Here is a 15,756-nt window from a genome sequence, read left to right as displayed (position 1 = left end):
AGGTTGAATGACTTTAACAGACAGCTTACTCAATGAATAAAGACTCCAGAGGTGTTTTCCAATGCTTCTTTATGCTTCAAGGTAACAAGGATATTAACATAAAGGCTTTTTCATAGGTAAATTTCCAATGAAGTTACACAGCTCCCACACTCTGCAGACTTTTCAAAGCAACTAAGCAAAATGGGGTTTAGAGCAGGAAATGGTGGGTGGGAAGAACCAAACTAGCCAGAACAGCAGGGGGGTAAGGATCATACCAAATAACATAGTAACATAACATGTAATAACTGCTAGACAGTAAAGCTGCGTGGCAGCACACTCCCCGCCTGGTATCGTGAGATACCACTATACTCTACATTGTTTTATTTTAACATACTATCAACATTGCATACAGTAACATGCTATCTAACCTTCTCAAGTCTATAAGCTAGCTATATTATAGGTCTTAAGTGGCTCCTTCACATAACGCTGAATCAGAATTTTTGGAAGCAGGCATTATTAGGACTGTCTCTGACTGGTCTCAGGAAGGTTTTTGAAGCCCCATCCTTAACGGTCCTGACTTCCACAATTCAGACTCTTCCATCATCACTGGTGATAGCCTTTGTAATAAGTCCAACTGGCCACTGAATCCGGTGAGCTTGCTGGTCTTTTAGCAGGTTTGACTTATTTAGTCGTCCACCGACTCGAAGCATGCCTTCATTATCGATTATTGGGTTCAGTTTGAATAGTGGGTTACTCTGAGACTGGTCTATTACCTCTCAAGCATTTAATCTCTTCTGCAAAGACTTCTTCTTGCACAAGACGTATGACGAATAATTCTGCGTTCTCGTACTCTAACGCAATGGGTGACTCCTTGCAAGTGTGCCATCCATGACAAGACAATGTCTGATTGGGCTTGCGGAAAGTCTGGGCAATATGACTGAATCTTGCTATAGTCTTCACCAATCTTTTCCAAGACGAGAAACGTTCAAAGCGTCTTGCTTCCAAGTTTCTTCTTAAGCTGTTGGAACTCAATGTTATCACTTCAGGGTCGGATTTCTGGATCAGTATCTGGATCCACCAGGTAGAAATCGATATCTTCTTTTGAGTTTGTAGAAGACTGGTCCGATAAAAACATAGGTCCTGGAAACCAAATGGTTTGCGTGAGGACAACTGCTGGCACTGACCTCGTTGCAATGTCTGCGGGATTCAAACCAGGCGGGACATGGTTCCATTGTTCAGGTCTACTGACTTTTCTTATTCGTTCTACCCTGTTAGCCACATACACATAGAACCTCCTTGCGCTGTTGCATATGTAGCCAAGGATGACCTTGCTGTCAGTGTAGTACTTAACCTGATCAATTTCAGCGGCCATTTCATTTTGCAGGAATTCTGCGACTTCGACGGCTAGGGTTGCGCCACACAATTCTAATCTTGGAATAGTGTGAGCAGGTTTTGGAGCCAACTTGGCTCTTCCTAGTAGAAAACCGACATAGGATCTCCCGGAGGGATCTATGATCTTGATATAGGCCACAGCCGCTATAGCCTCGGTAGATGCATCGCAAAAGACATGAATCTCTTTCCTCAGACTTCTTGAAGCAGGATATTAAGTTCTTTCAGTACTTTCATGGAGTTTCTCCATTTCTCCCATTTAGGCAGCAGGTCTACTGTCAGAGGGGCGTCCCAATCTGTCACTTGCTCAGTAAGCTGGCGAAGTATGGATCTCCCTTGGACGGTAACTGGAGTCACAAAGCCTAGGGGATCGTAAAGGCTATTAACAGTTTACAGGACTCCTCGTCTGGTGAATGGCTTCTTGGAGTCAGATACCTGAAAGGTGAATGTGTCTGAAGTTATATTCCAGAGAAGTCCGAGACTCCTTTGAGTGGGTAGGGCATCTACTCCCAAGTCCAAATGCTTCAAATCCTTAGCATGATCTTCTGGATTGAAAGACCTCATTACTTCACTGCTATTAGATGCAATCTTATGGAGCCTTAAAGGGTCACTAAAGGAATTTTTTTTTTTTAGCTAAATAGCTTCCTTTACCTTACTGCAGTACTAGTTTCATGTCCTCATTGTTCGTTTTTGCTTTGAAGTAGCTGTAATTCTGCGGTGATCTCCACACTTCCTGGTTGCCTGTTTCCTTATAACCATGGTACTGGGAGATTTTCACGGTGGTCTAAGCTGTCATTACTGTGCGTCTAAAACTCCTCACAACCAATCAGATTCATTTTAAAAACAAAACACTGCCCTGGATTTGTTTGTTTTTGTTCTGTGAGTCTTCCCGACTCGTCTTTCCTAATATTTTATTTGCCTATTTTTTTCTCAATATTATTGAGTTAATTTTATATTGAAGCTATCCATGAGCGCAGACTTTCTTGGTGTATTTCTGTATGTTTGGTACTTCCGGGTACCACAAATTCCGCAGCACTGGACTAAACACTAAAGTCTTATTTTTGACATTAGGGTTATTATTTTTCTCATTGAGCGCCAGTGATTTTTTTGTGTATCTGTACTTTTCTAAGGTGGACATTAAAGGCAGATTAAAACAAAGGTTTCTAGAGGGAAGTACAACGCCTTGGTTAAGGTAAAAAAAAACAACGCATTGGAAAGAAAGGAGGTCTTAGGCCTTAAAGTGCTTGTAAACGTCAGAATGAAATATGAAAACAAAGCACATCCTTCTATACTGTGTACTTGTCTCTTTCCAAATCTGAGTTTCATTTGTCTCTGTTGCCTGGTTCCTCTGTTGCATGAGTCACTTCTGGCAGCACAGCCTGTGACAGTTACCCACAGCTATGCATTTTCTCCATACTATGTAAAGGAGGGTGTGTCCCTTCCCTCTAATCAGGGTTTAGAGCTGTCGGTTGTGTGAAGACTTCAGATTCCAGCTCCCTGCTCTAAAGAGAAATCCTTTCCTGTTTATGTTTTCAGATCCATCTACAGAAGAAATAGCTGTAAATACACAGCTACAAATTATGTAGAAGGATTTGTTTCATCTCTGTGTATCACCTAATGCTAGTCACTTTACTGGGTACATGGAATGGTTTACATCCACTTTAATACAAGCTTGTAACACTAAGAACGGTTCCTTAAAAAGGACAGGAACGCAAACTCAGAATTGCCTCACGAGGTAACAGCAATGAAAAAAGCAACCTTGTGAGTAAAGGAAGATAGGGGAATGTCCCCGATAGCCTCAAAGGGTTTTCTGAAACCAGGCTGAGATCCCAGCGTACAGGGGGAGCACTGAAAATGACAAACACATTTGGATAACCAAATTTGCAAAACAGTGTGATGAGCTTCCTCCGATGTCCCTTGTTCCATGAGGGTACCTGGAATTTCTCTCAATTCCGATAGGCTGGCTTCCACTGAATGCAACTTCCAAACCAGCCAGAGGATTTTTCAAGTTCCAATACCAAATCTGTGACCCATCATGCCAGGACAAGCCTGGTCCTATTGGTCAGGCGTATGGGACCACCATACTAGCTGGAGTTTTATCCAAGGGAAAGAAAATTGTGGAGCAGGATGTGTCTAATATATGGGATGAGGAGTTAGTTCTGGGCTCTGGAGCTACAATATCCTCCTGAATCTCTGTAGGGTCTGTAGGAGGTGGCTGACAGATTCTGCATTGACTGCTCTCTCAGAAAAAAAGTTATCCACTCTCAGGGCATTTCCCAGGGATGTTTGAACAGCAAGGCTAGAATAATGGACAGGCCAAAAAAAAGGTGGCAGCAACTGATAATGTTGCATGTCCACAAGAAAATGCAGGTAGCCTTGATGTGCCAGAAAAACTATGGCATCAAAGCAGGCATCCGTCACAAAGGGCAGTGGGTCTCCTGGGTTGGAGAGAGGCTATAACTCACTGCACAGATTCCATGTGGAATTTTGAGGACCTACGCAAAATTGTTCCTAACCCAAAATGATTCCCAGACTCACTTAACCAGCCAAAATGCGCTCCCCACATGTACAGACAAGACTCAGTCCGTACATTAGAAGAATAACAACCTCTGTACTGGTAAGAGTTCTAGTGCCCAAAAAAATAGCCAACAAGAAGATGACTTGAAAAGAGAGCGCAAGTGGTAATTGAGAAAATACAGACACAGATAGCTCCAGGCCAGGACATGTTGAGACAGGCAGGCCCAAAAGGGCAACCTTTTAAGTCTATAGACTTAAGTGTCAACCCCAAAAACAGACACAGGGGCTTTTGTGACCAATTAAATTAGGTGTCACGATGCAGCAACGGAGTCACTGACATTTGTTGAAGTACTGTGTGTCAACTCCAAAGGCGGAAACAAAAACAAGGTAAAAACTGTGGTTCCAGAGAAGTTTGGGCAATGCCCACTGTACTCACCAATTGTGTTTTGGGTGTGTGACCCTAGCACCTGTGGGGTTATTTAGCACAACCCAAATAATGTTTGCCCTTCTGGCGAGCATACCAGACAAAGGGATCATTAGGGACAGGATTCCACCAGAAGATGGACAATGATCCTGGACCTGTATAGCACCCTGTGGTCAACTCAACACACTGCACTACATGACTGCCCAACACAAGATAACTGTATCCTGTGTTAGGCAGTCACGTAGTGCAGTGAGATGAGTTGGCCACGGGGCACTAAACAGGACCAGGGTCATAGTCCATCTTTCAGTGGAACCCTGTCCCCAATGATCCCTTTGACTGGTCCAATACAATTTTACAGGCTGGACCCACATCTTTCTGGCGGGGTCAGGGTATGGTGGGCTCCCCCATCCCCCCCAAGGTGCAGCAGATGAGTCAACCAAACTGGAATCCTGCAAGGTGGAAGCCACAATGGCTTTATAGCAGATAGTAATTTTGATACCAGATTTCTGGTAAAAAATTGATTTTTCCTACTTATTTTCCTGTAAAAATATATATTCTTGGAGTACATCACGGAACACAGAGTAGGCTAAAAACATTACGATCTGGGTTATGCGCCACCTATATGTAAATAGACACTGGCAGATCAAAGACAGGAAATTCCCCTTTATATAACCCCTCTCATACAGAAGGTACCTCAGTTTTGTAGCAAGTAATGAAATCCCAAGGGGGGGTACACCTCTGTCGTGTGTTGTACCATAAAAATAGAAAATGAAAAGGAATTCTACACACTCAAGAGTTAAACTACAATAATATTTTAATAATGGCTAAAAAGCGACATACAAAAAGATTTAAGGCACAATACCCACGATCCCCTATGCAGACAAAAAGGGAAAATCCCCCAAAAACAGGAGAATTCCCTAATGGTCTGTACCTCCCCAGGATAAAAACCTCCAACAAGAAAAACAGACTAATAGGCAAAACCCCCCTCTCCATGAATCAAGGAGAGGCAAACCACACAGTTAGCGGACCCGCCCTCCCCAATATAAAGCACCCCCCTAAAAGTACCTTATACTCAATGCCACCTATAAACGGGACCTATTGCAATTTTATTCCTGAAGACAGGACAGTGTATTCCTGTAAACAGGACCCCTGGCTTGAGACCAGGGTAAAGCATGAGCATCAAGTGTGATGGTATATAGTTTTGCTTCCCATTTCAGGACAGTGTAATTGAATTGCCTGTGTTTACAGGAATACACTGTCCTGTCTTCAGGAAAAAAATTGCATACTTATTCTGAGTACTAGATACTCATAATAGACGGGATTCCCATCTCTTCCATTTTTGTATATGTTGTGATGTACTCCAATAAATGGATTTTACAAGCAAGTAGGAAAATCCAATTTTCTTTATCGTACATCATGGGACACAGAGCAGGCTATAAACATTACTATCTGGGGCATCTTAAAATATCCACGAGTGGAGTGAGACACCTTCACAAAGAATACCTCCAACTGTCTGGAACTTCTACTGCGGCCTCTAGCACACTACGGCCAAAAGCAGTATCCTCTGTAGTGCCAACATCCACCAGGTAGAACCTTTTGAGTGTATGCACTGAAGACCAGGTAGCTGCCTTGCAGACTTGAGCCACTGACGCTTGGTGAAAAACGCCCAAGATGCTCCCACCCACCTGATAGAATGAGCTCTTACCTGGAAGGGAGGAGTTCTACCTTTCAGACCATAGGCCTGAATCACCAACTGGCGGATCCAATGGTAAAGAAGAGCTGACAACTCCGATACCCTTCTTGCTGAAGTGATAGCAATCAGAAATGACAACTTCCATGTCAAAGGAATCGTGTGGATAGGTTCAAACGGATGCTTTCGCAGAACCGTCAAGACTACATTTAAGTCCCAAGGACACACGGGTGGCTTGAAAAGAGGGACCATCCAAATCACTCCTTGTGAAAATGTCTGAATCCAAGAATGGGCAGCAAAAAGTCTTTGAAAGGAATATAAAGCTGAAATTGTTCCAGAGGCCAACTTCATCTCTACTCCTGACTGGAGAAAAAAAGAGAATTCTCCCAATCACATAGTTCCAGGGATGTCGTTTCTTGGTTTCACACAAGGAAATATAAGACTTCCAGACCCTGTAATAGATTTTTTTAGTAACCACCTTCCTGGCGTTCAACATAGACAGACATAGACGTACAGTATCTCACAAAAGTGAGAACACTCGTCACATTTTTGTAAATATGTTATTACATAATTTCATGTGACAACACTGAAGAAATTACACTTTGCTACAATGTAAAGTAGTAAGTTTTATATCTTGTATACCAGTGTATATTTGCTGTCCCCTCAAAATAACTCAACACAGCCATTAATGTCTAAACTGTAGATATAATCGGCCCCAAGATTTCCAGATCCATCAACACCCAGGTTTCAATAGCCAGGCCGCCAAATTTAGCAACCCTAAAGTAGGGTGGAGTATTGAAACTATAGGTCTGGGTGGGCCAGAAGAGTTCATGGATCATCCGCAGCCAATCTTACTAGGTCTGAGTACTGGGGCTACCAACATAATAACTGGCATTGCCTCTTCTCTGATCCTGTGCAAGAGACGTGGAAGCAGCTGAGGCGGGGGAAAAAGCATAAATTAGGGAGAACCGGTTTTACAGGACCACCAGAGCATCTACTCTGTTCACTCACAGATCTTTTGCTCTGGACATAAACTGGTCCAGTTTGTTGTTGAACCTGGATGCCAAAAGATCTACAGCCAGGGTACAACATCGCTGACAAATTTCCCCAAAAACCTTGGGGTGCAGGGACCATCCCCCTGAGATAATCCGCCCTTCCAGTTCTCTCCCGGAAAATAGACTGCTGACAGAAAAAGCACAGGCCATTCGACCCAGATCAGAATGTGGCTCACCACCTCCTGAGCCAACAAGCTCTTGGTGCCGCCTTGATAGTCTATATAAGCAACTGCTGTGGCATTGTCCGACTGGATTTTTCGCGGACAACTACGCAGCCTGACCAGAAACTCACAGCAAAGTATACTGCCTGTAACTCCAGGACATAAAAGCATTGAAACCTCTGATGAGGTTGAAATATTGGCACATGTAGGTAGGGCACATCCTTAGGGTCTAGGGATGCAAGAAAATCTACTTGCAGTGAGGCTACCAATGAGTACCCATTTGGTTTTGGAACTGTGATCAGGTTTGAGTAGAACCCTGCAAATTGATCGTATGCTGGTACTTCTGCTTGAGTTAATTGGTCAAGTGCTCGAAACAGGCTTTTCTTCTGATCTGAGGGTACGTTGGACCTCAGAAAATGATGAGATGGAAAAACCCGAAATCGGAGCCTGTACCCTAAAGACGCAGCGGAACTGACCAACCTGTCTTGAACCAGTGCTTCCCAAGATTTTGAGAACCCTTGAAGCCTTCCTCTCAGTCGAATGAGTAGGGGCGCCCCTTCAAAAGGGAGGATTAGTGTCAGTCTTAAAAGGCTTCTGAACCCAGGGCTCAGGGCTTTCTGCCCCTGGTTTTGAGGCTTGTCCCTTTGGCCAGACCCTTGTGGGCAACTTAACTGCCTGGAAGATGAAAAATTGGCAGCATGAGAACTTGCCCCCTTAAACGATGGACACTTGCTTCTCCTTTTGACCGATAGGAGAGAACTTCCCCTCCTGACATCTTTTGGATATATCTATCCAAATCCTCGCCAAATAACCACACTCTGGAAAGAAAAACAAGCTAATACTTTTTTTTTGCATGGTAATTCAGATGACCTTTTTTTTAACCACAAAATTCTGTGCATATGCGCAGATAAAAGAGCTAAATGCGAAACCTGCTGTATTGAATGCCTGAGGGCAGACATCTCTTCCTGCTCAGGCTTACCTGACCATTTAAAATGGTCCTTTAGGAATTGACAAATGCCAAATGCCGCCACCGCAGGCTGCACAGTAAAAGGAAGCTTTTAGTAGAGATTAAAACTTTTTATCAGCTAAATCTTTAAATACTTGAGCATCAACTGGACAAGTTAAATTCTTGCTCAAGGAAGATACTGCAGCAGGGGAAGCCATTATAGCCTAATTCCGACTAGGCTCTTCAGAAGCTGCTGGCTGTGCACATATGTCCTTTCCGGCTGAGCCTCTGCCACTCCACTTTCTGAAGCCAATTGATAAGAGTACTTGGGCTTGTGACAAAATAAACACAAACTCCCTCAGTACAACAACTCCCATGCAGGTCTGTGATCTGGCAATCTGCAGCTATCAAAACCCAACAGCAATATATGCAACACTTTAGATCACCCTGCCAGCTGTAACCACACACCACTAAAAGACTCATGTGTGCCAACAGATAGCCTGCTCTGTGTCCCCAGCTGCAGCCTCACGGAAGCCACATGTACAAGGGACTGACCACCTAAGTAAGCTGGTCGCCATTAAGTTCCGTAATTTTACTGCGCATGCGTCGCTGCCATGCTTAATGTGCGCGCACCTATGTAAAATCGCTACTGCGCATGCGCAGTGACTCGCGTGCACGCCCACCGTGCAATTCGACGGCAGCCTGGAATCCAGCCCATATGCCATACAGAGAAAAGAAGCTGGGGAATGTGAAAAATGCTAGGTATGCCGACTACAAATTGTGAACCAGGTCTCCACTGACCTTTAGTAGCTAAAAAGAACAAGCACAGACATTTTGTAGTAACCAGGCTTCATACAAAGTGTTGCAAAAAAAAAAAGCGAGAGCAGACAGTATGTTTATACAACCCCTTAAACATTCTGAATGGAAGAGGCTTGACTTCCCCATCTCGCTGCAGGGCCTAATATACAGTGGCCCAAGCTTCACCCATCACGGTGGGTTTGTCACCAAGGACTGAGTATGCTTTTATTTCTGGGATTCACTCCCTTGGACCTGTACAGCATCCTGCAGTAATTTCCTTAGTTCTTAACTGACCAGAGTTTCTATACACAGGGTCTAGCGTCAAAAAAGTTGCATTACTTGCAAAACCTTGTTGAATCGCCTTCTTCAAATGAGGCTTGGTACCATTTATATTAGCACTGAGCTGTCTAATCTGATTAGATCATTCAGACCCTTGATTCTTAACAGAACCAGTCCAGAACTAACAGTACTCAGAGTGTGTCCATTCCCCTACAGGTGGCGCATAATCCAGATAGTAATGTTTATAGCCTGTTCTGTGTCCTGCGATGCGTGATAAAAAAAAGAAAAAAAAAGCAATAGAAAGAAAATTTGTTATATTCTCTATATTTAGAGAACTAGACTGTTTACCTAAGCAAAAACTGGAGCTTGCTTGGAGTTTGACGGGTTATGCTTTGACTGTCCTTACAGAATTGTTTGCCAGGGTCCTACCTAAAAGGTAGCTGTATAGCCAATGATACAATACTAAGATTCTGTGCCCTGTAATGTACAGTTAACAACTATAATCAAACTTTTGTGAATCACATCTACAGTGTTAGTCAATATATGGAATTATTATAAGAAGAGGGAAGGACAAATACAAGTTGAATTCAGGATCCAGTCAGGGATATTCTTTTACACACAAGGAAACAAAAAAAAAAAAAAAACACTTACACTTTCCTCATCTGCATTCAGGGAAAAATTGATGTTTGCTGTTTTGTCAAACGGAGCACTGAGAAAATAAAAACAAAAAAATATGTCATAAAATAGATGCTATTGAAAGCAATAATTTTCTGACAATCCTAACACTCTAAATTAGAGGTAGAAAACACAAACAGGCTAGTGAAAGAAGAGGAATTTGTGATATACTTGCTGTTCCCTCATTTCATGCAAAACCAATTACACCACATGTGCTCATCTATGCTTTCCAAGCAAATAGAAATGCTTTAGTGAACAGTGCTTAGCCACAGCCATCATGCAAAAAATAAAAAAATAAAGTGTTTTTTGTTATTTTCACCAATAGTTTTGAACTTCCAACAACAAAAACACTAGCGTTATGAGCAACTGTGCCATGACTACAATGTACACTCAATAAATCATAAAATTGCAACACTGGCACATATAGACAGAGGTTGCAAATGACTTGCAGTATGAAATGACTACAATACATCTACACATGCCACATGCACATAGAATGTTGTTGGAATGTCCACTAAAAATCCTATAGATATAAAGATAATATTCTACAATAATAACTAAAATATGAAAAAAATTATATGGGGGGGGGGGGGAGCCAGGCATCAAAAATCAAACAGTACCAAAGCTATGACTGTGTGCAGAGGGGCAAAAATATATAATACACACACACGACCCCCAACTGCAAAAAAAAAAATTTAAATAAATTGGGCTGCTGTGTAAAATCTACATAAAACCAGAGTGCAATGTTCTGCAAATATCATAAACCCATATTTAAATTCACAATAGAAAGCATATCAAAATGTTTATACTCAGAAAATGTACCATTTTAAGAAAATTAAAACAAAATCTTGTTTAGAAATTGATGGCAGTCACACGTCTCAAAAATGTTGCGACGGCCCACAAAACGAACAAAGGGTACCAACAAGAGCTAGCTTGAAAAAAAAACATTTTGCAACTTAACAGGTTAATTGGCAAAAGATCAGTAACATGCTTGGTTATGAAAAGAGCATCTTAGAGAGTCAGTCTCTCAGAAGTAAAGATGGACAGAGGTTTGTCAATCTGTGAAAAGTGGTGTTTAAAAATTGTTGAACAATTTCAGAATAATGTTGATCAACATAAAATTGCAGAGTCTTTAAATTTATTATCGTCTACAGTAAATATCATCATCAAAAGATTCCAATCTGGAGAAATCTCTGCGTTCAAGGGACAAGACTGAAACAACAGCACTGCAGTAATACTAGGCATGATTCTATGATGAATATTACTGCAGGGGCTCAGGAATACGTCGTAAAATCACTGTCTGTGTACACAGTTTGTCGTGCCATCCAAAAATGCAAGCTAAAGTTTTGTCAGGCAATGATCTAGAAACACTACAGTCTTCTATAAGCCAAAGCTCATTTAAAATAGTGTTTTGCAAAGTGAGAATATTGTTTTATGGTCAGACTAATTGAAATGTGAATTTTTTGGGCAACCATGGGCGTCGTGTTTTCCAGACTAAATAAAGAGAGAGGGACCTTTTGACTTGTTTTCAGCATTCAGCTCAAAGGCCTGCATCTCTCATGGTATGGAGGCGCATTAGTGCGTACGGAATGGGCAGCTTGCACATTTGGACATGCCCCATCAATGCTGAAGGCTTTATCCAGGTTTTAGAACAGCATATGCTCAGGCAAGAATGGGACATTCCTCTCACAAAACTCCAGCAACTGGTTTTCTCAATTCTCAGACGTTTAGGCTTGGTTCACACTTCTGCGGTTCCGAGAGTCATGCTTTGTGTGGGTGGTTGAGGCTTCGGGAACGGGTGTGGACATGTTGCATGAACCAGGCTCAGCAGAGTGCTATTAAAGGGGTTTCTGGGGGAGGGGGGTTTGTAGAGGGGATGCTACAATGTGGTAAACATGGCCCTCCCCCAACTCTTTCTGGAAGTGGTTTGTACTTTGCCAGCTTTTTGTTGCCTTGTCGAACTTTTTTGAGCTATGTTGCTGCCATCAATTTCAAAATTACTATTTTTTTTATGAAACATTTTCCTCAAACATTAGATATGTTTTCTATTCTCAATTGTAAATAAAATACAGGCTTTTCAAGTTTGAAAATGGTTTCATTCTGTTTTTATGTAGATTTTACACAGCATGCAAACTTTTTTGGAATTGGGGGGAGAGTATATATATATATATATATATATATATATATATATATATATATATATATATATATATATATATACACACACATATATACACACACATACATACATATACACACACACACACACACACACACACACACACACTCAGAATAATTAGGATTCTTAACCATGGGGGCCATATGGTGCAGAAAAATTACTGTTTCATGCCCTACCCACTTTGTTTTACCTCTTCAGCTGTCGAAACTGAGCACTGCAAGTTAGAGAAAGAGAAAGAAATAGCAGGCATATCAAACTAAGGTTGAAGCATTAAGCTGATAAGAAGGAAAATGAAAGTTTGATAACAATATACTAGCAAAGTGCACTGTTAGTGGATAAGTGTGCATCCTGCTCAAAGTATCGCAAAGTCTTTTCAGATACAAGCCATTAAAATGTTTGCACTTAATACTACTATTACTTTTTCACAGGATATATCTGAGCAAGGAAGGATTAACACTTTTCACAAAGCTAAAGATAGTTATTTAAAAAAGTGAATTTTTTCTTTTAGACAAAACACAAACTTGAAAAAAAAAAAAAAAAAAAAACTGCCACATGGCTAAAGATATTTATAATTGTATTACGAGTAGTGGTGAATTGAGGCTAAAGAATATATTTATAGGTCACTCACACTATTCTCTTAAAGCTGAACTAAAGGCAAGAAATAAATTGCAAACAGGCAGGCTCTTTATTGCAGAAAAGATTTGCAATGTCTCCAACGCAATAAACCACCACTTACCTGTCTGTTTGCAATCCTCTGCAGAATGTACATGTGTTCCATTTACATTTCCAGCTGGATTGGATAACTACTGCCCATGCTACCCTGACCAATCAAAACGGTCGAAGACCAGGACCAGGAAGAAACCAGGCAAAAATAGATCAGCATCTGTGAGGGCCAGTTGGTGAATAGGCAAGTATTCTTGCCTTTAGTTTCACTTTGAACGCAAGCAGTAACGATTTGATAATGGTGTTGGCAATCAGTCTTAAAACAAACAAACATTAACACAAGACACAACACGTGTTGTGTTATCACAATGCATAAGAATAGCAAAGTGTGAATAGGCCCTAAAAAAAAAAATTGAGTCAACAAAGTTTTATCTCATTCAGTAAGGTAACTTAAAATACACTTTGCAAAGAACCAAGACCTGCAGGGTAGCAAATGTTAGGTGTTTCACATTTTCAAACAGAAGACGTTGCCTGATGAGGAACGGGAACATTTTAAGTTCCAAAAACTCAATTTTAAGTCCCACTGGAGTGGCAGCAATAAAATAGTTAAACTCTTTCAGTGTGAATCAAAATTCATTTTCAACATGCAAACACTTCATCCACAAGGACATATTGTGTTTCACATAAACTGCTTCATCTCCTATTATTGAGGTTTATGTACACATACATAGCTTGTAAAAAACTGTGTGCAAAGGACATCATCTTATAATAAAAAAAAAAAAAAAAAAAAGATCAATAAAACCTTGCATTGTAAATGATCAAACCATGTGCACAATTCATCAATATACATAAAAGTCCATAAGTATCAATACAGACAAATATTCAATATATGCGCCAACACCGTGCTCCAAGACTCCAAAAACAATAGTGCTTTATCCGAAGTGACTATAAATTGTGCTCAGCAGATTACATGCTTTGTGGTCACTTGCTGACCATGGAAATGTGAGAAACTCCTCAATTCATAGGTCTATCGCCATCAGAATCCACATCCATTTCTCTCCTCCATATGTGGATAAATATGATCACAATCGAATATATGCAGTGGTATGTAGAAGAAACTCTCTCTAATATCATATATCCTCTACTGTATTCATCGGTCTCCCATCACAAGACTGTTGGATTGGCTTTGCCACAAAAGAGCCACAGAAGGCAGGTATAGTGCAATATTGCTTTTTTTTTTTTAAAGGAGCACTTACACATGTCCAAATCTGATGCAAAAGGCACAAAAGAAGCGTGAGGGTCTGTAGAATCGATCCCGCACTGCTGTGTAACTAGCGGCGTGCGTTCCAACTACTCAGCGAAAGTGGAGGACTCCTGTCAGTTTGCGTGTCAAGCCTCTTTTATGCATTTCACGCTCAAGCGCGCATCATCAGGTATTAATTATATTATAATATTACACTAGACTTGTCCCCTGTGGCAGAGCCAATCCCACAGAGTCTTGTGATGGGAGACAGATGAATACAGTAGAGGATATATGATATTGGAGAGTTTCTTCTACATACCACTGCATATTTGATTGTGATCATATTTATCCACATGTGAAGGAGAGAAATAGATGTGGATTCTGATGGAGATAGACCTATGAATTGAGGAGTTTCTCACATTACATGCTTTGTGGTCACTTGCTGGCCGTGGAAATCTGGTGAGCGCAATTTAGTCACTTCGGGTGAAGCACTATAATTTTTGGAGTCGTGGAGCACATATTTCAGGAGCACAGTGTTGGAGCATATATTGAATAATTGTCTATATTGATACATATGGACTTTATGTATATTGATGAATTGTGCACATTTTTGATCATTTACATTGGATTTATGCAAGGTTTTATTAAATGATCACTTTTACCCAGATAGCGCCCTCTACACACACTTTTTTATGATATATTAGCATAAAATAATCTCAGGTGCAGCACTAGAATATTTAGTTATGTATTAGTTGGCGCCGTAACCTTTACTTTTTTCACATACAGTGTTTGCGATCTTGTTTTTTGCCCCCAGAGGGTATATATGGATGATTTTAGCGCGCGTGCGCGTGCCCGTGTGTGTGTATATTCACACACACTATTTTTTTCATTATTTATAGAATAGTTTTAAATTACTTTTTAGTGAAGTTTATGGTTTTAATGAATTTCCCATTCAATACAGGGTACATAGGACTGATTTCTTGTATTCACGGATATTACATGCAGGATTTATACATTGCAACATTTTTCATAAGGGGTAAATGATTTCATTTTATTTATATCTAGCCTTGCAAGGCACTAGCTGAGTATTCCAGTATTTCCATGGCAACTTGTTAACAAATGGCGGCTTAACTGCTTGCCGACCAGCCACCGTATAACTGTTATACGGCGGCAGGTCGGCTCTGCTGGGCGAGATCACGTAGCTATACGTCATCTCGCCGAGCAGCCAATGGGGGCGTGCGCCACCAGCTCGCCCCTGACGCCGACACGCGTAGAAGAATACGTATGGGCCCAAACTGAGGAAAACATATTTTTTTATACATTTTTTGGGGGATAGTATATCAAAAAGTAAAAAATATAAAAAAAAAAAAAAAAAAAATTGTCGCTCTATTTTTGTTTATAGCGCAAAAAAATTAAAACGCAGAGGTGATCAAATACCACCAAAAGAAAACTATTTGTGGGGGAAAAAAAGGATGCCAATTTTGTTTGGGAGCCACGTCGCACGACCGCGCAATTGTCAGTTAAAGCGACGCAGTGCCGAATCGCAAAAAGTGCTCTGGTCTTTGACCAGCAATATGGTCCGGGGCTTAAGTGGTTAATGTGACCTATAAACTGTGCAACTCAGTTGAACAAACTGAAATCTTTTAGGTGGAGGGAAGTAAAGAAATAAATTAAAAAAAAAAACTATGATAATAATAATATGGTTGCATAAGTGTGCACACCCTTAAACCATTACTTTGTTTAAATGCCATTTGATTG

At 40.9% G+C, this 15,756-nt stretch overlaps 1 protein-coding gene across 2 annotated transcripts in view; it reads right to left on the bottom strand.

Annotated features, from left to right (window-relative positions):
• PPP6R1 (protein phosphatase 6 regulatory subunit 1) overlaps positions 1 to 15,756 on the bottom strand; it is a 176,625-nt gene that overhangs the window by 45,371 nt on the left and 115,498 nt on the right. Inside the window, exons 16-17 of one of the 2 annotated variants that reach the window (XM_040325727.1) lie at positions 12,283 to 12,306; positions 9,890 to 9,947 (exon numbers count right to left, since the gene is read on the bottom strand). In XM_040325727.1, the coding sequence (XP_040181661.1) occupies positions 9,890 to 9,947; positions 12,283 to 12,306 (82 nt within the window). The remainder of the gene's footprint in view (positions 1 to 9,889; positions 9,948 to 12,282; positions 12,307 to 15,756) is intronic. The other variant, XM_040325728.1, reaches the window with a different exon arrangement.

The sequence above is a fragment of the Rana temporaria genome, chromosome 10, assembly GCF_905171775.1.
Source record: "Rana temporaria chromosome 10, aRanTem1.1, whole genome shotgun sequence".
NCBI lineage: Eukaryota > Metazoa > Chordata > Amphibia > Anura > Ranidae > Rana > Rana temporaria.
Note: the sequence above shows the minus strand (reverse complement) of the source record. Positions and strands in the feature narration are given on the sequence as shown.